General features: G+C 45.0%; 2 protein-coding genes across 2 annotated transcripts; one reads left to right on the top strand and one right to left on the bottom strand.

The window, feature by feature from the left end:
* The first annotated feature begins 6,288 nt into the window (after positions 1-6,288).
* On the top strand, positions 6,289-12,812 carry LOC146204957 (uncharacterized). Its single transcript, XM_084589643.1, has 4 exons — positions 6,289-8,022; positions 8,183-8,873; positions 9,133-9,338; positions 9,481-12,812. Exons 1-2 carry the CDS (start codon positions 7,868-7,870, stop codon positions 8,490-8,492), a joined length of 465 nt encoding a protein of 154 aa, XP_084445769.1. The 5' UTR covers positions 6,289-7,867; the 3' UTR covers positions 8,493-8,873; positions 9,133-9,338; positions 9,481-12,812.
* LOC146204958 (uncharacterized) lies at positions 10,792-17,065 on the bottom strand. The gene is made up of 2 exons (XM_084589641.1): positions 13,836-17,065; positions 10,792-12,789 (listed from the first exon to the last, which is right to left on the bottom strand). Exon 2 carries the CDS (start codon positions 12,475-12,477, stop codon positions 11,185-11,187), a length of 1,293 nt encoding a protein of 430 aa, XP_084445767.1. The 5' UTR covers positions 12,478-12,789; positions 13,836-17,065; the 3' UTR covers positions 10,792-11,184.
* Positions 17,066-20,058: the final 2,993 nt, after the last annotated feature.

Here is a 20,058-nt window from a genome sequence, read left to right on the forward strand (position 1 = left end):
GCCAGCGACGTCGTCCGAAGCTAAGTGCGCTTTTATATTTATTGTTTAGCTTTGAAAGCGTATTCTCCTGCATGCGTTAAAGCACTAATTTCAAATCATAGGACCAGGGAAAGCGAAGGTAACCGATTTTCCCTAGGTAGGTGGGCGGGCTGCCTATGGGTCGTAAAGTTAAGGATGACATTGGGGGCGAGGAGCTGGTGCAATGTGACGAGTGCAGGCGCTGGTGCTACATGGATGAAACTGGTTTTGAAAGCTTAGATGACGCGGGGGAGACTAGTTTCTCGTGCAAGTTGTGCGTTAGGTTTAAGGAGACCATTCTGAGACTGGAGGGTGAATGGGCTGTAAAGATTCAGGAGCTCGGGAGGGACCTGAAGGTTGAGAGGGAGAAAAGGATGGCGCTGGAGACAGGCAGTAGAGCTGGTTAGGATGGAAGGGGCAAAGACCGACCAGCTAGAGGAGATAAGGTCTCAGCTCAGGGAAGAACAAAAAAAAAGCGAGCCGAGCTGGAAGGTCAGGTGAAGGCGCTTATGGCGCGGGCAGCTAAAGACCCCGGGTCGGAGCAAAGTCAGGGGGTGGATGAGACCAGCATGAAGTCCCCTCAGGATGAAGGAGATGGAAAGAAGGCGGGCAGAGAAAATCACCCGGTGGCGGTGGAGTCGCAAGAGGCGGTTACACGATGCTACAGCGAAGTAGCAAAACAGTTCGCGGGAGGGCTAGCGACAAGCCCGGAATCGCGCGAGAAAGGTGACACGCCGCTACGACAAGAGAACCAACGAGAGCGAACCGGGCGGCAGTTGGCGCAAGCTGGAGGTGAAAGGCTAGATCGTAGGAGAGTCCTGTTGGTGGGGGACTCAAATGTAGCAAGGTTTGAGGAGGCTGTCCTAGCAACAGTGAAGGGTGACAGGCGTTTGAAGGTGGAGGCCCAATCGGGGAAAGGTATGGTTGAAGCGATGACCAAAGCCCAGGAGGTGGTAGGGAACAACAAGGATGTAGAAACCCTGGTCATCATCCATGCTGGACTCAATGATGTCTTGAAGGGGACGAACCGGAATCTCGGGAGGCAGTTAGAAGTAGGTATAAATAACATAAAGGAGGCCTCTGAGAAAGTGCACGTGACTGTATGCACAATCCCGGAAGTAGAAGGGCAGTCCAGCAGAACAGAGGGGAGAGTAGCCGAGGCCAACCGGGTTGTTAGGAGCCTAAGCCGACGACTTGGGTGCACCACAATGGAGGTTAACAGGGATGTGTACGAGGTCGGCCTCCACCCGTTTGCACGAGAAGGCATCCACTACAGCCGGGCCACCGGTAGGAGGGTAGGAGGCAGGATAGGCCGCCAGGCAACAGCTTTTTTAGGAGGGCCCTGAAGCCACCAGTGTAAACAAAGGCGACCAAGAGGACGAACGTAGACTAGGGAAACATAGAAGCCATAGGAGAAGGCATAAGCGCAAGAGCCAGATTAATTCAGACATAGGGTATATTAACATGCAAGGAGGCAGGAATAGGCTAAAATGGGAAGAAATAGAAGAGCAGCTTAGGCAGGAGAAGTTAATGGTTTATGGATTTGTGGAGACGCATCTTCGGGACATGGAGCAACCACCCTGTAACCCTGATTATGCATGGGAATACTGCAACAGAACAGAGGGCAGCAGAAAGGGAGGGTGAATTGGGGCATTCATCCATAAAAGTACAAATTGGCAAAGAGTCAAACAGGAATGTAAGGAACATTTATGGCTAAAAGGAAAAGTGGCAAGGGAGCAAACACTCCTTGGCTTTGTATACCTGTGGACAGGAGCAACTGCCAAAGAGGAAAACAAAAAAATGGTATAATGTATAGCAGGTGACATTAATGAGCTAGGAAAAGGATGCGAAATAATTATAGTAGGGGACATGAATGCTCATATAGAAGATATAGATGGATACACAGACTCGACAGGTACCATGCTGCTGGATATGTGTGAAAGACACGACTTAGTTGTCTGTAACAGTACTGAGAAGTGTGACGGGGTCATAACGTGGGAGGTAGGGAGTCTGCATTCGACAATAGATTATGCGATAATGTCACACAGGATGTACGATAGGCTAAGGGTCATGAACATAGATGAACATGGTGCCAGGAGTCTAGGCAGTGATCATAAACATATCAACATGAGTTTTGGAATAAAAACTAATTCAGGAATGAAACATGATGACCAGCCAAATGGGATCTTTTACTCGGAGCAGCAAATAGAAACAGCAAGCACCCAAATTGAAGCAGTAATCTCTAAGGATAATAAAGCAGAGTGGACATACACAAAGTTAATGGGACTGTTTGGGCTAGAGTTGGCTAAGGTGCGAGTCAGGAAAAAAAGGACAAGACGAAAACCAAAGAGCTGGTGGGATGGGGAGATGAAGAAGGCCATAGAGAAACGTCAGGAAGCCTCCAGGGAACACAGATATTCTAAGCATAGGGGAGACCCAGAAGCAGACGTTGAGAGAAAATGGGATAAATACATAAAATGTAGAAGGGAGGCATCTTACTTAATCAATGAGAAAATTAGAAGACAAGGGTCCCAGTGGCTGTCAGAAGTAAACAAAAGGGATAAAAATGCAGCTAAGAAATTCTGGCAACATCTGAGTTCCCTTAGTAATAAGACTAACCTTGAGCAGAGGTCTATTGTTACGGATCAAGGTATTCGGCTAGAAGGGGAAACAGCAATAGAGCATATACAACTAACGATGTCAGAAAAGTTTAAAGAACAAAGAAATGTCGTAGGTGCCTTAGTAGAGGACGATAGACCGGTTAGTGCAATTGTTCCAGTTGGACAAAGGGGGGGGGGGAAAGGGCTGAGAAGAGAGTACCAAGTAGCACATCAGCAGGCCCAGATGGCATTCCTATTAGGTTATTAAAGATGTTGGGCCCAAAGTCTAAGGAAACGTTGAGAGATGGTGAGCAAAATGTTAATGGATGGCAAGGTTCCTGATGAATGGAGACTAAGTAGAATGAGCATGATATATAAGGGAAAGGGGGACAAAGCTGACATAGGTAACTACCGTCCCATAACAGTAACATCAGTGCTCTACAAGGTGGTGATGCAGATTATAAAGGACAGACTGCAGGCATGGGTAGAGAGCAAGGGGGTGCTGGGAGAGCTGCAGAATGGCTTCCGGAAACAAAGGAGGTTAGAGGACAATCTGCTCTCATTGACACAGTGTATCGAGGTAGCAGAAAAGGAACACAGACCCCTATGGCTAGCTTTTCAAGATATCAAATGAGCCTATGACAGTGTACTTCAAGAAGACTTATGGAGTATTCTGGATGTGTTAGGTGTGGAAAGCGGAGTAACCAATCTTTTAAAAGATATTTATAAGGATAACTAGGTGCTAATAAAATGAGAAAAAAAAAATGTCGAAGCCTGTAGAGGTAAAGAAGGGGCCTAGACAAGGATGTCCCCTGTCACCTTTGTTGTTCATGCTGTACCTGCAAGGATTAGAGGCTAAACTAAAGGGGAGTGGACTCGGCTTCAACCTTTCTTTATTCAAGCAAGGAGAATTTATCCCACAGCCATTACCAGGACTAATGTATGCAGATGATATAGTACTGATGGCTGACAACAGGGTAGATTTGCAGGAGTTGATGGATATCTGCGGTACAGAGGGAGATAAGTTAGGTCTGCAGTTTAGCAAGGAAAAATCGGCAGTCATGATTTTTAATGATAATGAGGCCGGCGAACATAGGATACAGGAGGACATGCTGGAAATCTTGGATAAGTACAAGTATCTTGGGGTGTGGATAAATACTGGAGCTGAATACCTAACGGAGCATGAAAAATATGTGACAGCTAAGGGAAGTAGAAACGCAGCCGTCATGAAAAACAGGGCACTGTGGAATTACAATAGGTATGAAGTGGTGCGAGGGATTTGGAAAGGGGTGATGGTTCCTAGTCTGACTTTTGCCAATGCAGTCCTGTGTATGAGATCAGAGGTCCGAGCACGGTTGGAAATTAAGCAGCGCGGGGTGGGTAGGCTTGCTTTGGGAGCTCATGGGAATACGCCAAACCAGGGTGTGCAGGGTGACCTGGGATGGTCTTCTTTTGAGAGCAGGGAAGCTGGCAGCAAGATAGCGTTTGAGCAACGATTGAGAAAAATGGGAGAAAAGCGGTGGGCTAGGAAAGTCTCCAGCTACCTCTACATGAGGAATGTTGACACAAGATGGAGAAGGCGGATGAGAAAATTGGCAAGCAAATATTTGGACAGCAGTAAGGGGACCTGCCAGGAATTATCAAATAAGAAAAAGGTTAAGGAAACAGAGAGGGGTCTGTGGAAAACAGGGAGGGAGACTAAATCAGCATTAGAAATGTACCGAACTTTCAAGCAGGAAATAGCCAAAGAAAACATTTACGATAATTCTAGGGGCAGCCCATTGTTGTTCGAGGCAAGGACAGGAGTATTGCGGACTAAGACGTACCGAGTCAAGTACCAAGAGATAGACACGCTGTGTAGGGTGTGTGGGGAGGATGAGGAAATGCCTGAACACTTAATAATTTCTTGTAAAGGGCTCCGCCCTATAGTTCAAGGCAATGGGCCAGATTTAGCCAAAGCATTGGGGTTTAAGGATAATGAAGGGAAAATAGACTTTAAAAGGGTAGAAATAAGCAAACGAAGGTTAGCTGATTGGTGGCTGAAAGGAAGGCAAGAATAGGTCCACACTATATAATACAGTTCACGGCTAGGCGGCCTGTGGCGCCGCCGCCCGATTCAAAGGGTTCAGCCTTATCCATCCATCCATCCAAACCGAAAAAATAGCGATTTTCAGTAAAACAGCTGATTCCACGGCTAGTGCCGGATTTTGCGCATCGTCTGATGTCAAGGTACTGTGTGATGGTCCTAAATGCGCGGAGAAATCATATCGAAAGCAGTGTAATCGGGGCTTTGTTTATTTTTCTTTAGGAAACAGAAACAAAAGAAAGATCGATCGCGGAGCACAGGCAAAATAAAGTTTTATGTACACACGAACGTCTCACACACAAATGCTTCAGTTAGAACGAGCACGGGGAAAAGCAACGCGGTTGAGCGTACACTACCAACCTCGCTCGTTTTCTTTCGTTTTGCACTGTATGTCGCCTTCGCCTCCGCCTTTTGCTTTGGGCGCACTGCGGAGCCCAACCACCCTTCAGCGCCAACCTTGCAGTAGTTGAGTTCAGCCATTTGACGCACGCACTTGCTCACCGTCAGTTATGAAGCAGACTACCTGCGGAGACGAAATCTAGCGGAGGCAAAAAAAAAAAAAATCGGAGCACGCATGACAGTCGCATCGTCAAGAGCGGTCGTCTGCGAGCTTCATCACAGTTCATCGGTCTCTCACTATCTTCCTAACATCACATAACTTCATCTGCAGTGCCTTGAGGATGCCATCTAACCATCACGTTCGCTGTCTACCCCTTCTCCGGCGACCCTCAACCTTTCCCAACATCAAATCTTTCTCCAGCGACTCCTCTCTTTTCATCACATGACCAAAGTAGCTGAGCTTTAACTTTAGAATTTGACCCTCCAATGAGCAGTCAGGGTTTATGGTCAACAATATCGACTGATTTGATCTTCTGGCAGTCCAAGGAACTCTCAAGAGTCTTCGCCAGCACCACAATTCAAACGCGTCAATTCTTCGGCGGTCAGCCTTTTTCACAGTCCAACTCTCGCATCCATACATCACAACTGGAAAGACCATAGCACGCGTTATACGAATCTTGGTTGGCAGACTAATGTCTCTGCTCTTTACTAGGCGGTCAAGGCTAACCATTGCTCTCTTTCCCAGAAGCAGGCGTCTCCTAATTTCATGGCTGCAGTCTCCTTCCGAGGTAATCTTGGAGCCCAAGAAGAAAAAATCTGTCACAGCTTCCACTTCTTGTCCATTGATGCTCCAGGACTTGATAGGGCAAGACGCCATGATCTTTGTCTTTTTAATGTTCGGTTTAAGCCCAAACTTCTCACTCTCTTCTTGTACGCGCATCAGAAGTCTCTTGAGTTCCACTTCACTTTCTGCCATTAAAGTGGTATCATCCGCATATCTCAGGTTGTTGATACGTTTTCCAGCAATCTTCACTCCAGCTGAAGACTCGTCCAGACCGGCCTTCCTCATGATGCACTCTGCATATAGGTTAAATAGGCAAGGCGACAGTATGCAGCCTTGCCTCACTCCTTTCTCAATCGGAAACCAATCAGTAAGACCATGCCCAGTTCTGACTGTGGCCTCTTGTCCTTCATACAGGTTCCTGAGGAGACAGATGAGATGAATTGGAACTCCCATCTCTTGGAGAGCTTGCCACAATCTGCTGTGATCTACGCAGTCAAACGCTTTCGCATAATTAATAAAGCAGAAGTAGATGGGTTTCTGGAACTCTCTTGCTTTTTCCATGATCCAGCGAAGGTTGGCAATTTGGTCTCTAGTTCCTCTGCCCTTGCGAAACCCAGCTTGCACGTCCGGAAGCTCCCGATCCACATACTGCTGCAGCCTACCTTGAAGGATTTTCAACATCACCTTGCTAGCATGCGAAATAAGCGCGATCGTGCGGTAGTTGGAACAATCTTTGGCACTACCTTTCTTTGGAATGGGGATGTAAGCTGACCTCCTCCAATCCTGTGGCCACTGCAGGGTTGTCCAAATCTTCTGACATAATGTATGCAGAATGTTAACAGCGTCATGGTTGAGGTTTTGAAGCAACTCAGCTGGAATGCCATCTATTCCGCTAGCTTTGTTCTTAGCAAGGCTGGCTAAGGCCCATTCAACTTCACTCTTCAGGATGCCCGGCTCGAGATCAGTAATCACAACCGTCTTATGTTGGGTTTGCACATTCGGGTCCTTGTACAGTTCTCTGTATTCCTGCCAGCTCTTCTTTATCTCTGAGGCTTCAGTGAGGCCCTTGCCTCGTTTGTCCTTTATCACGCCCAGCTTAGCACAGAAGCTTCCTTTGATATCTTTGATTGTCTTATACAGAGCTCCTGTGTTCCTTAATTGGCTGTTGTCCTCAACTGCTTAGCACTGTATGTTCAGGAAGGCATTCTTATCTCTCCTTGCTATTTTCTGAAAATCCGCATTGAGAACCTTGTATCTTACTCTTTCCCCCATAACTTTTGCCATCCTCCTTTCCTCAGCTATTTGCAAAGCCTCTTCAGATAACCAGTTTGCTTTCTTGCATTTCTTTTGCTTTTGAACTACCTTAGTAGCAACGTCTTGTATTATATCATGAACATCAGTCCACATCTCTTCGGGCTCTCTGTCTTCTAGATCTAATTCTTGAAATCGATTCCTCACTTCCACAGCATATGCTAATGGAATTTGATCCAGATTATACCTGAAAGGCCTTCTAGTTTTCTGTGTTTTCCTCAATCGGAGCTTAATTTTGGCAACAAGAAGCTGATCGGTGCCACAATTGGCCCCAGGCCTTGATTTTACTGCTTGTATAGCACTTCTCCATCTCTGCCGGCAAAGAATATAATCGATCTGATTCCTGTACAGACCGTCCGCTGAAGTCTATGTGTACAGGCGCCTCTTGTGCTGTTGAAAATGAGTATTCGCTATGGTCAGGTTGTTTAGAGCGCTCTCAATTATAGAGCGGCCCGTAATACAGCCCCAGTCGCATAAATGCCAGCAACACTAAAAAGTTGTTGCGTGTTCTGGCAACAGTGTGCTGCGAACGCGAGTGCGTGCGCGAGCGTTGTTGGATGGTTGTTGGCGTTGTTGCAGTGGTGTTCAAACCTGCTACATCAAATCGCATACTGCAGCTGCTCTATTGATTAGACTTGTTGGCAACAGGCAAACAGCTAATGGCTGCCTTCCCCCGTGGCTTTGTAGTTATGTTACGGTCTGTTATATTTCCCATTACGGGACGGCGGAATGATGACTGTGATCCCGCCGCTCTCGGATCGGGGCATCCGGGACTTCTATGAAGGCAGGGTGGGCACAGAACGAAGTTATGAGCCTAGCTACAACTTCCACGTTGAGTCCTACGTCAGCGGGGCTGCGCTGAAGACTAACACCAGCCAGAGCAGGTAAGGCTATGTTCTGTGCAAGCATTTATCGACCGTAACGTTGTGCTCATTTTACTCGCATGCACCGTTTCTTTCGCTAAAGCGTGTAGAAAACAGAGAGGACTTTTCAGGTCGTGGGAGAACAACGTGTTCAGAAAATTAACTTTCTTTTTATTTGCAGCGGCGCTCTCGTCTTCGTGAAGGCACCGTGCTTTCGAAGCAAAAAAAAGAATGCGCCGCCATACGCCGTGATGGCTGCGTTCGACGACTCGGCCCATATCGTCGACGGCTGTTGTGAATGCCGTGCAGGAAAGCTGGCCTGCAACCACCTGCTGGTCGTCTTGTGCACCGTTATGCTGCTGCAATCGAAGGGATTTGCCGAGGCGGCAGATACGCTGGCATGCACAGACTTGCCCCAGCAGTGGAGAGTACCTCGGGGCAAAGCAATAAAAGGGGTCTCAGTTCATTCGGTAGACTGGCGTAAAGTGTGAAGGAGGGTGGAGGCAGCACACCGAGAATGGCACTGCCAAAGGAGCGTCGTGTGCACCGTAGAACTCGCCCCCAGCAGGAGGACGCAAAAAGGCGACTGGCGTTGGACCTTCTCGCTTGCGACCCAGACAATGAGTTCGCCAAAGGCCTCCTGCTAACAGAGGAAGGGGAGTCGAGACAGTCCAGGTTCGGGGCCGTTGCCACACTATCACCACAGAGCTACCAGATGTCATTGATACCTCACGGATTTGAAGTCCTCATATCCGGGGTGGAAAATGCTCCAGCAACTTCGGCAGAAGACATCCCACCCTGGAAATGCTTTGAGGGGTTAAATGCATAGATTCCTTCAGCACACCTCAATGGAAACAGCATTGTGCAAGTCAGTGAGTGCTAAATGATACATTGCTTAAATAGTGTTCTTTAGTGCAGTGACCGTAATGTTCAGAACACTTGCTAGCCAGTGTTTTATTTTGCAAGGCGGTGATGCCAGAGGATGTGTCATTATTCACTTAGTGTTTGTGTTGCAGGTGAATGTGAGGTATCACTTCTAGAGCATTAGCGATCACCTACTTACTCCATTTTACGCCAACAATAGGAACAAAGATTTGTTGCTGCTACATGGGTTGGCCTCTCACAATGCAGGAGATACATGTGACGACACAGGCAGCAAAAGCACTGGAAAGGGATACTCGGCAGCAAGCAAATAGTGCAACATGGCAGAAAGAGCGGAAACTCTGACTAACATCATCTAAGTTTGGCCAAGTATTGAAACGGAAGTCAGCATGGACGACCAAGGGTCTTCGGGGCATTACAGCAGCTAGAGACCTTTCCAGGGTCCCTGCGGTGAAGTGAGTATCCTTTTCTTTCGGCTGTCATGAATTCGACTATAATACTGATGACGTGTACTATGTAATATTCACATGCATGATGGTAAAAAGGGCCTGAGAAGCAAATATGTTTTCAGTACTTCTAAGTTGTGATTCTTTTCAGCTACGGAGTCAAAATGGAAGCTGTGGCTGCTCAGCACTATGAAGATGTCCTGCGAAAAATGGGCCACGCTCCTGTCGTCACCAGCTGCGGGCTGCTCATCAATCCAGGCTTTCCATGGTTGGGCGCCTCACCTGACAGGATTGTGTACAATTCTGTAGAAGGCTCCTATGGAGCTGTTGAAATCAAGTGCCCATATAGCCTGCGGGACCACAAGGCAAATGAAATTTTGGCAGCTGATTTTTCTAGCACTTTAACTAACAATGTGCCACATCTGAAGAGAGGCCACGATTATTTTCATCAGCTTTCTGGACAGATGGCCATTTCCCAGTTAGCTTGGGGAGACTTTGTGGTATTTGGCACACACTTCATTCTTATTGAAAGAATAAGGTTTGAGCCAAGTGAGTGGGAGAATGTCAGGCATGTACTAGACGAATTTTACTTCAGTACACTACTGCCATACCTCTTTGGCGACATAGTCTAAGTTGAATGGAGCTAACAAACTTGTGTGTAAATATCGAGAAAAAGCAGGTGGGCTCTCCATGTGAGGAAATGGATACAGTCGATGTTATCTACCAGCACCAATTAGGCTTTGCAAATAGTGAAAAACCTGAAAAATTGAATATGCAGGGGTGGAAGCGCTGCTCCATTTTCTCCAAAATGCAATATTGCTCCAAAACTGCTCCAAACATTGTTTTGCCATCAAATTTAGCAGAACCTGGTTTTACCGCTCAGTGGACCTAGGAAACTTTTCTGTCTGCAATGAACTACATGAATTTTTCTAGTGATTTTGCTGTACAAACAAGTGCATACTTCACCATTGAGCCTCTGTTGAGAACAAATGTGCCAAACCTACATGAGGCAAAAGTACACTTGAAGCATTACAGGGCGATGCCACGAAGGTGCATTTCTCAAGAGTGTTGAAAAGCCATACAAGGCACATCGTTAATGTGTTGAACATAAGGTAGCCTCAGCATCGCTAAAGCAAAAAAAGAAGAGCCACTGGCAGAAGCTTACAAAGTTAATAATCTGATAAGCAGAAAAGACTCCCCATAAGTGCGGTCAATCCTTGCAGGGAGCACTGACCAGTGCTCAGGAATTTATCGACACAAAGCATTCCATTTGCTAGTGTTGTTCCAAATTGTTGCTCATGTCAGCTGTGATATTTTAAGCATTTGTACATGTTTTGCTTGTTTGTCTTGCCTTGTCAGAGAAGCATGCACAGTCAAGCCGGGGAGTGAAATTAAAAAAAAAAATAAAGAATCAGAATGGATTTTTTATATGTCCGGAATAGATATTTGCAATTATTATAAGTGGTAAATCCTAAAAACATGGTCCGAAACATAATTAGCATGCTCCAAAACTCTTGTTTTACTGCTCCAAAGCTGCTCCAAAATGCTCAACCCTGCTTCCACCCCTGAATACAGCAAGCTATTATAGGTGCTCTGAGAGTGATTGAAAGAGCAGCATATGTTAAGAATGAATTGTTTTCATTTTCAAGCTGAAATAATGAGGGGGAAATGCACTTTGCACAGGATGTATTGTACGGACAAGACAGAACTTCCATTTATTAAACAATTTGTTGGGCAAGTGGTTTGGAAAAACCGTTGTCTCTTGCCCATATGAAAACTGAGCTGTTCAGGAAGTTACTGCCACACCGCAGTAACTTGCACGTCAGCAAGTTTACACAATACTTGAAATCTCTTATCACGCTATGACCTTTAGGAGTGGTGGCTGAAAGTTTGTGAGGATTGCACACACTGTCCACATTTGATTCACTAAGGGCACCAAGGTGATTGGAATGGAACAGTCCAATATATGGTAGCCCTTGATTTTTCTTATCTTGCGTTCTACATGAATCCTGATGGCAGCAATTTCTTGCGTTTCTTCCACTTCTGTAGGAGTGAACTGCCCACGTGTGAGAAAGGGTGGGATGTTGAGCTTGATCTTCTTGCTCTCTAGCAGGTCTGCTATTTTGAACCCTTTATCGGCCATTACCGAGTCATCTGGATCAAATGGCAGGTTCAAAAATCCACTCTGTATCATACATTCCCTATCGGAAGTGCTTCCTGTATACAGTTCAGAAACAAATGTCAGTATTCCGTGAGGGGAAATTCCTACAAGTCCTTTCAGTGTGTGAGTTGACTTATAGGAAGAGTAGACTTGTGACTGTGTCACAAAAGATGTAGGCACGTCACATCGTATTTCCGTTGCATCTAAAATGACGCGTGTCGATGAGTACCTTTCTTTGAAGGCTGGAGGCATGGAAGCATCAATTGCTTGCCGCGACAGCCACAGTGTCATCTCTGTCAGCTGCAAAAACATGTAATCAATCCAAGTGGAGAAAATTCTTGACACTGTGCTGACAGAGATGTGTAACAGATGACCGAGGTACTTATGGAAAAGGCCAACTCTAAGTTTCACAAGTACCAGGAAGAGTTGGTTTTCTATACTGATTTTGTGTTGCCTTCCAGCATTTTCAGTATTGCGAAGCCCGCAGCTTTTTCTTTCGCAGCGTATGATGTTCTCTCCATATTCCCCAACATCCAGGAAGTTCAGGAGAGAGAGAAAATGATTATAGTTTGGAAGGCCTGTGTAAAACTCTACGTCGTCATTATTGTCCTTGAATTGTTCAATACCAAATAGAGGTGACTCTTCCAGCTTTTCAATGTTTTTCTGTGTGTGAACCAGTTCTCTGCGAAGAAGATTTAACTCATTGTTCTTAGATATTAATTGCAATTTCAGGTCCTGTACTTCTGCTCTGGCTTCTGATTCTTTTGCTTTGCATGCTTCCACTTGTTCTTTCAAGAGTGCAATGGTTTTACTGTATGTGCAAACACTCTTCGACACTGTTTTCCCTGGAGATTCCTGTTGGCTGTTGGCAATGTGACTCAAGTTTTCATCTTCTGCAGGGAACAGATCAGTTCCTCCAGTAACTGCCTGATTAATCTGCATGTCAGCTGAGTCTTCATCTGACGAGCTCTTCACATTCGGATGCATTTTTTGTGTAGGCTGTAAACCCACGACACTCCGCTTCGTTTTCAGTGCTCGCACACTCCGCAGTGGTGCCCTTTTGGCTGGTGGCTTCCTTGCAGCCTTTGTCTCTTTGAATGGAAAGGCTGATGGTACAGAGGCCTTGTGCAAATGCCGGTGACCATTTGCAACATTAGCAACAAAGTCGCCCTCAACAAAATGGAGAGAGCACACCTTTGTCGCTTTCGACACTGTGAAAAGTGGCCCTTCATCCCTCTTGATGGCCACAATCCATTTCCTGTAGGTGTCTGCCTCTTTTGGAAATCTGTGGTAGGAGACCTGAAAATAAAACATTACTTTTATGTGCGTTGTCATGACTCGCAGCTGTCGATTGCACAGACATCCCTCCCCTCATGTTTTTTTTTTCTTTGGCCAGGTTTTGAGATCCTATATGTCGTGAGACACAGAACGGGAAAAGAATGATCAATACTAATAGCTTAACTGTGTCATGCATACAGCTGTTTCTCTCGGACACTTCCCTCGCTGTTTGCAACATGAAGTTCAATGTCACAGTCGAGAATGCACAGGGTGAGGCAGTGGGGCCCCAAGAATGTGACAGCATGTGTGTACTTTCCTAGAGTTTCCTTAGAAAGGCAGCATCACATGAGGTAACGAATGCCCTCCTTCCTCCCATGCTTTCTTCACAACCCACCCCTGGCTCTAAACCCCTTCCTAAGTCCTGCGCTGACAGTAAATGCTGGATACACACAAGCATGCAATGCAAGTCGTTTACTCCAGGGCTTTAAATGTGGGCCATGCAGCTTTGAGTTGCCACTGTTGATAGAAGTAAACAGTAGGTTATATGTCAACTATGCAACAACATTTATGCAGCTCATATGCGGAGTCGTCACTCGACCTGCTTTCACTGGCCATACGCGTCATAAGAATCTGCGCTTCTGATTTACCCACCGTCGCGCATGTCTAAAAGGCGTCGACAGAAATGCATGGTGAAACTGCGCGCATGAGGCTAAGTCTTGGATTAGAGCATCCGTGACTTCTATGAAAACAGATCGGGTACAGAGCAAAGTTATGATCGTAGCTACAACTTCCATGTTGAGTGTTACGTCAACGTGGCTGCGGTGAAGACCAGCTACAACAGGTAAGGCTATGTTCTGCTCAAGTATTTAGCGACCGCAACATCGCGCTTCAAATGTACCCACCGTCGCGCACATCTAATCAGCGTCGACGACAAATGCATGGTGAAACGCGCATATGAAGCTAATCTGAGCTCGCATATTCAACATGTGCCTACCTCGCCTGAAAATGGTCAGAATGCGTAGACTTCACCACTCGAAAACCGCTAGGCAAAAGAAGAGAACACTTACTTTTCGTCCACATTTGTCAAAGCTGCCGTATTGCGTGCACAGCGGCACGCAGCAGTTTACTGGAATGACGTCAGGTCATTCGGTGGTAAAAGAACAAACAAACTAATAAACAGATGCACACTGCGACAAGCGAGCGATGCAGACCAAGGAAATCCTGCGGAGTACACTGCCTTCGTCTGATCTCTCTCCTGTATAATGGCGGCCGTAACGAGCTTTGTGCAAGTGCGTGTAGATGGCGCTGCTCTGGATCTTGTTTTGAAACTCGTCTATAGGGGTAACGTGAATGCCAGAGTCCTAGCAGGCTGATTCTGACATAACCATCCCATGTGAAACGAGAGCTAAGTTGGCAGCTCCTGTCAGTTCGGGGTCGTCTACGGGGGCCGTTTAAAGGTCAATGGTGGTCACCGCCATTCCACGCTGAAGGCTCAAACTGCGAGCAGTATTGCTTTCGCAATAAAAGGAAGCAAAAAAGCAAAAGCTGGGTCGATCGACTTCACGTGACCGTCATCTCTTTTGTTGCCGGGGAGACTGTCGGATTCCTGCAGCATAACACCTTTTCTCTATAGCTTGACGATCTCGGCAGGAGCTTTATTGTTATTCTGGTTTGTAGTGCGCTTCTCGGCCTGAAATCCAACCAACGCTGTGCATAAGGCGGGTTAAATTGTCTACCATGACTTCCCTCTATTCACTCTTAACCACGGTGGAAGAAAGAGAGGCAGCACGGGTTCTGGGGGCCTGTCTCGTCGCTCGTTTCGCTGGCGTTTCTATGGACGCGCCTAGGACGGGCGCTTGTTTTTGACACATAGGGGCGTTCGCCTGCTAGAAACAATTTTTATTTTGGTTGGAATTATGTAATTTTATATTTTTGCCCATTTTATAGGTTATAATGAGACTCGGGGCCGCATGAATGATTTCTTAATTGATATGCAGCTCTGCGGTCTACGACAAACACAAGTAATACAATACTTCTTGAAATCACTCCTGTGAGCGGCGCGTAAAGAGCATTCAAAGAAGTGCAAGATGACTATGTGAGCCTTCACAGCTGCCAACATGTGCAAAGCTTCCGGTACTGTCGCGCTGAAAAAAAAAAAAACGAACACAGTTACGTTCGCGCACTCTGCTATTTGAAATTTTTCTCGCCGTTCTTTTTTCCAGTTGATAGCAAAAACACGCTAATCTCCTGATTTATTGCATTACGGAGAATTTTAGAAGACTTTTGCTGCAACCCAAATGTAAACAGGACGCAAGAAATTTAAACAGCGGAACCTGTAGACGTGCCTTTGCTTGCATTTCTTTTTATTGCCATTACACGTGTGTGTCGTGCATTACAGCACAATTTGAAGGTAGGATGCTATAGGGCGATTCCATGTAAGATTAAACAAAAGATGGTCGGCCGACCTTATAAACTGATTTTAAAATTTTGATATACTGTTGCCCGATGACTGGAAAAACGATATCTGCAATTGGTTGTGCGGCCAAATTTTTCTTTTTGGGCGCATAGCAAATTAATAATAACGAAGGAGTGGAGTGCCGCGCTTATGTTCTCTGTTGTTTTTGACAACTTTGCTTATTGATTACATTGAATACAGAAATTATAATAAAGTTAGGTAGCTGAAAATGGTCTCGCTAAAAATATGCATGCTTTTGTTTGTATTCAGATAATTTTGTTTTTTTTTAGGAAGTGTAGGTTTTTTTTATTTACATGAACAATAAAGGAGAAGTTGGTGCCGCATAGTGGTTCCGGCTACTCCTTTCCACCAGATTTGTAAGAAACACCTAGTCTGTTTTTATGAAATCTCCTGAAATATAATAATTAGTTTTCACAGGAAAGGAAAGGCTTAGTATCTGTCACAAATGTTCTGTGGACACCTGACCCGCGCCTTAAACCTTTGCTCAGTGCTCTTTCATGCCGTAGACATCTTTCTCTTGTTCTACCTTTGCTTTTATGGGTCACAAAATCTTGAGCTACCTTTCTCTTTTTCTTAAAATTATTGCTTGGAACAGATTATTACAGTGCAGTAGTGATAGGGGCAAAGAAGACTGATGCAAATACAGGAACTAAAAACGCTGTTTACAGACGAACTGGCCTGTAGAGCCACCAGTTCCAAGACAATACAAAGAAAAAAAACAAGCACGCATGCAACTGTTACATGATTACTTTGTTGCTCCAGTCCTTCCCTCTAATGTTTAACATGCTCATGGACATAAGAACCCTTTTCCACTCAAGTGAATGGACTGCATGGTAACACACTTGAAAAATTTTGAAATGGCCTGAGCTTCGGCCATCATTGTGTTGGTGTCACATCATTTGTGCGAAACAGCTGTTCTTTTAAAGGCAGATTTGAAGTTCTTACTCTTGCTGCAGTGTTTGCTTACCTCACCTGAGTTTCAATCTGTGTCTGAGTTTTCTTGAGTGATATATATCCTGCTCTCCGAGACTTCATTTCTAAAAGGTGGAGTTCAAGCATGTTGAAAGCAACTCCGAAAAGAAAAACTTGATCTCCATCTTTGTTCATACAGTGTGAAGGTCATATTGTCTCTTCAACGAAGTGGAATTTGTATTGGTCCATGTGTTGCGCCAGTCTTGAGTAATATATATGTCTCTCGAAGACTGCAAGTTTCAGGATCAGTGCACCGAGCTTGATGTAAGCCATGATCTTTAGGTTTATGGATGCTGTCCTTAAAGTTCTGAATGGTGTCAGGGGGTGTTTTGAGACATAAGTGTCCCAAGTTGTAACCATGGTCACTGTCTGCCTTCAAATGTTAAGGTAACCATTCAGTGCCCAGCTGATGGCCATATTAGGTGTGTGGATTTGAGCTTGTATTTCAAACCTAAATATGTATGCTGAGCCTGGGAGCTAAGGGGCAACAAGCCAGTTCTTGTGCATGCCTCGGCACATTCGGAACTAGTAAAGAGACCTATAGTAAGTTGTTGCTTCAGGAGCGCTCTTGAAAAATCATGCGCACGCCAACAGGAAGATGCATTTCAGAGCCAATTGCGCTGTTTTAAAGAAGCCAGGTATCCAGCGAACCTTTTCACTGCTGCAGCAGAGAGCTTTCTGCTATCAGGAAACGACCTAAAACAAACAACACTCAAAGGAAGGTGTCTATGATACTGTATTTACAGACTGGGCAGAATGAGAGAAAGAAGATGGCTACACCATATAAAAAAGCACTGAACAGGGGTTGAGGAGAAGCCTCAGTTCGCAAACCGAGCCAATGTTTTGATAAGAGGACTTGTCTTTGTCTGGGTGCAGATGAAGACGTCTTCTTGACAAAATGTTGGCTCGGCTTGTGAACTGAGGCTCCCCATCAAACCTTGTTCAGTGTTTTCATATTGTGTCTACATACTGTATCACACAACTTAAAAAAAATTTGGAAAAAAGGCATGGACTTATGTCTTCTCCATGCCATAGATATTGAACCAATAGTGCTAAAAAAGTAATTCTGAGAGCACTGTAGAACCCGTCTGTGTGGCCAGACATTGCCTGTACCAGCTAAACTGCAAAACAAAAAATTTATTTCACTCCCCTGTCATGTGGAAACATGTATGTCAGCCAGAGGAAGGTGTCTAAACACTAGGTTGCAGGAGGCTAGAGGGATCTGAAAGAGGTCAACTTGGGCGAGCTCAGCCAAATTTGCAGCATCTGTAAGAACTGTTCACCTGCCCTTGGAAAAACAGCTGTTCTGTACAAGGGCTATGACACCCCCAAATGAGTAAGAGCAAAAGCTCAGGCTTTTTCAAATTTCTTTGATAAGTGTGTCGGCACACCGTCCATGCACCTGAAGTGAAGAGTTGTTTTTGAGCACCTGTGAGCACGTTATGTTAGATTGGCAGGAAGGGGTTGTTAATCATCATGGGCGTCGGCAGAAGGGTGCGAAAAGGGCATCTGGCCGCCCCCGCGCAGTTGGCTTTGCTCCCTATACACCCCCCCCCCCTTCATAAAAAATTCCTGCCAACACCCATGTTATACCTCTGTCGCATGGGCAGTCTCAATGTCCATTGAGTGAATGGCAATTGAAATTTTCTATGGTCATCGAGATGCACCACTGCCACACGGCGAATTTCAATGGTTATTGAGTAGTGAGCGTGTGATTTGCATTTGCCGCATTCGTTTTGTGCCTGGATGCTGATACAGCTCGGTGGTTGTGTTCACTATGTTCGTAGTTGCTGTGGTTAAAAGCTCATATGCGCTCTTCTTGGTCTTGGCTCTCGCAAAGCATGGTAAAAGACGAACATGAGCAAAATGCTGTGGCATGCCGTGCTGCCATATAAGAAAATTGTCAGTTTGTTTGGATCTGAACACCGCACATTATCTAGGGCGATCATTTTGACTCCCAAAAAACTAGTTGACGAACTGTTTAATCTAATGTCGATAATTTCATCCCGAAGACATTTTGCTTTTTTTTAATTTTTCGTTTTGTTTTTCATCTTGAGGAGAATGCGGGGCTGTTCTTAATGTTCCTTGGCATGCCAGTGGTCATTCGTGACCCTCTTGAGTCAATACTGATTGTGTTCAAGCATCATTGAAAACCGCCGTGTGGAAGTGGCCGATCCCCATTGAGCTCAAATCTTCATCGACTCGATGGGCATTGAAACTGCCCGCGCGACAGCGGTATTAGTGATCGCTTGTGATTGCATCTGTCTTTCTTGTCCCTGCTACTACTGTGCTGTATTCTCCTGTATCTGCTACTACTGTGCTGTATTCTTCTGTATCATGAACCAACGTTATAGGCAGTACATACTATTGATTGAAGCTGTTCAAATAGCTTCACCCCTATATATTTACCTCTATCTGCAGGCCAAATGGTGGTCGGAATTTCCACATTATGTGGCGATTAGAGCAGTATGTCTACTTTTCCTGACCATATAGACGTTGCATTTCACGAATGAAGTGTCAAATACGTGCATGGGTGCGGTTGCATTGTGTGGTCTCGTTTCAACAAAACGCATTGAACATATTGTACATGCGTGTCACGTTGCCCCCTTAAACTGTTTAAAGCTGCAATATGGGGCCTGTCATTCAGCTTACAGGTGAATGTATGAAAGAGTGGACAAGTGAGATAACTTATGTATTGTTCCCTGTTTTTGTTATTAGGGAAATACTGTTTTTCTTCTCTATGACGTAATACCAAATCAGACATGCCATGATTATAACAAAACACATTGGTTTCTTTTATATTCAAATTTCAGTTTGAAGTGAAAAGGCTTGTGGCATTCACAATAATTTGTAGCTATTTTTGACAGCGTTTCATAAGGCTCAGTGTTGCTTTCTTTTTGAGAAAAGCATTCTTTGTTACCCATTTTGTAGCATCTGTGGGTGCCGACAGCCTGTGATCAGTAGTATACCAGACAAGTTGGCTTTCAGTTATGCAGAGCAAAAATAATCGCAGATAAAGGGAACTCTCCATTTCATTCTTTCCTGGACTCGTACTTTTGTGTGGAAAATGACCTAAGAATTAAGAAGGTTCTACTGTGGTTTTCTATAAGCAGGTCAGTAAGAGGAAGCCTCTTATCAGCAATTATGAATCAGTTTGCAAACACACAAAATGTATCTGGACTTCCTTCTTTTGGAAATGTAACCGGTGGTTCACCACACATTGTGCTTTTAAGCAGAAATAGCTAGCTGGCTTTATTATTGGAAAAATTTATATATAGTACATGTTTTTCTGCAGAAACTTGTTATTCCTCTTGTTAACGTAACCTCCAATGATAATATTGCCTGTAAGCGTGCTATTTATGGACTTTCGATGCAAGGCAGTAAGGCCTGATACATTTGCAATTTGACTGCCTTGATGATTTTTAAGACTTATAACATGTGACCAAAACAAGGTCGCACAAAGCCAGAAAACAGAGCACAAAGTTCAAACTGAGGTTTATCAATTTATATATGGATAGTATGGCAAGGAGAATTGCTTTTGATGCATGCAAAACATTAGAAAAGAAAATCATTTAATGCCACGTGCAGAGGCATAAACGTGAACGAATTAATGTTCATTATCTTTCATACCGGAAGCAGGCTTGATTACAGTTCCAGTGCCAGATTTTCTAGATGGTAGACATATTCCTGGGACTTCGAACGACATACATATTCAGTTTGCATTTTCTTGCTGCCCTTTTTATTTTCTGTGTCAGTAGATGCATAACTGCACACCGTGCATACTTCTTTGATTTATGACATGTGTTTCATGAGACCCACTCTCTTGTGGACAGGAAGTTTTT

Source organism: Amblyomma maculatum, chromosome 1, assembly GCF_055883805.1.
Source record: "Amblyomma maculatum isolate TAMU_Amacu chromosome 1, ASM5588380v1, whole genome shotgun sequence".
NCBI lineage: Eukaryota > Metazoa > Arthropoda > Arachnida > Ixodida > Ixodidae > Amblyomma > Amblyomma maculatum.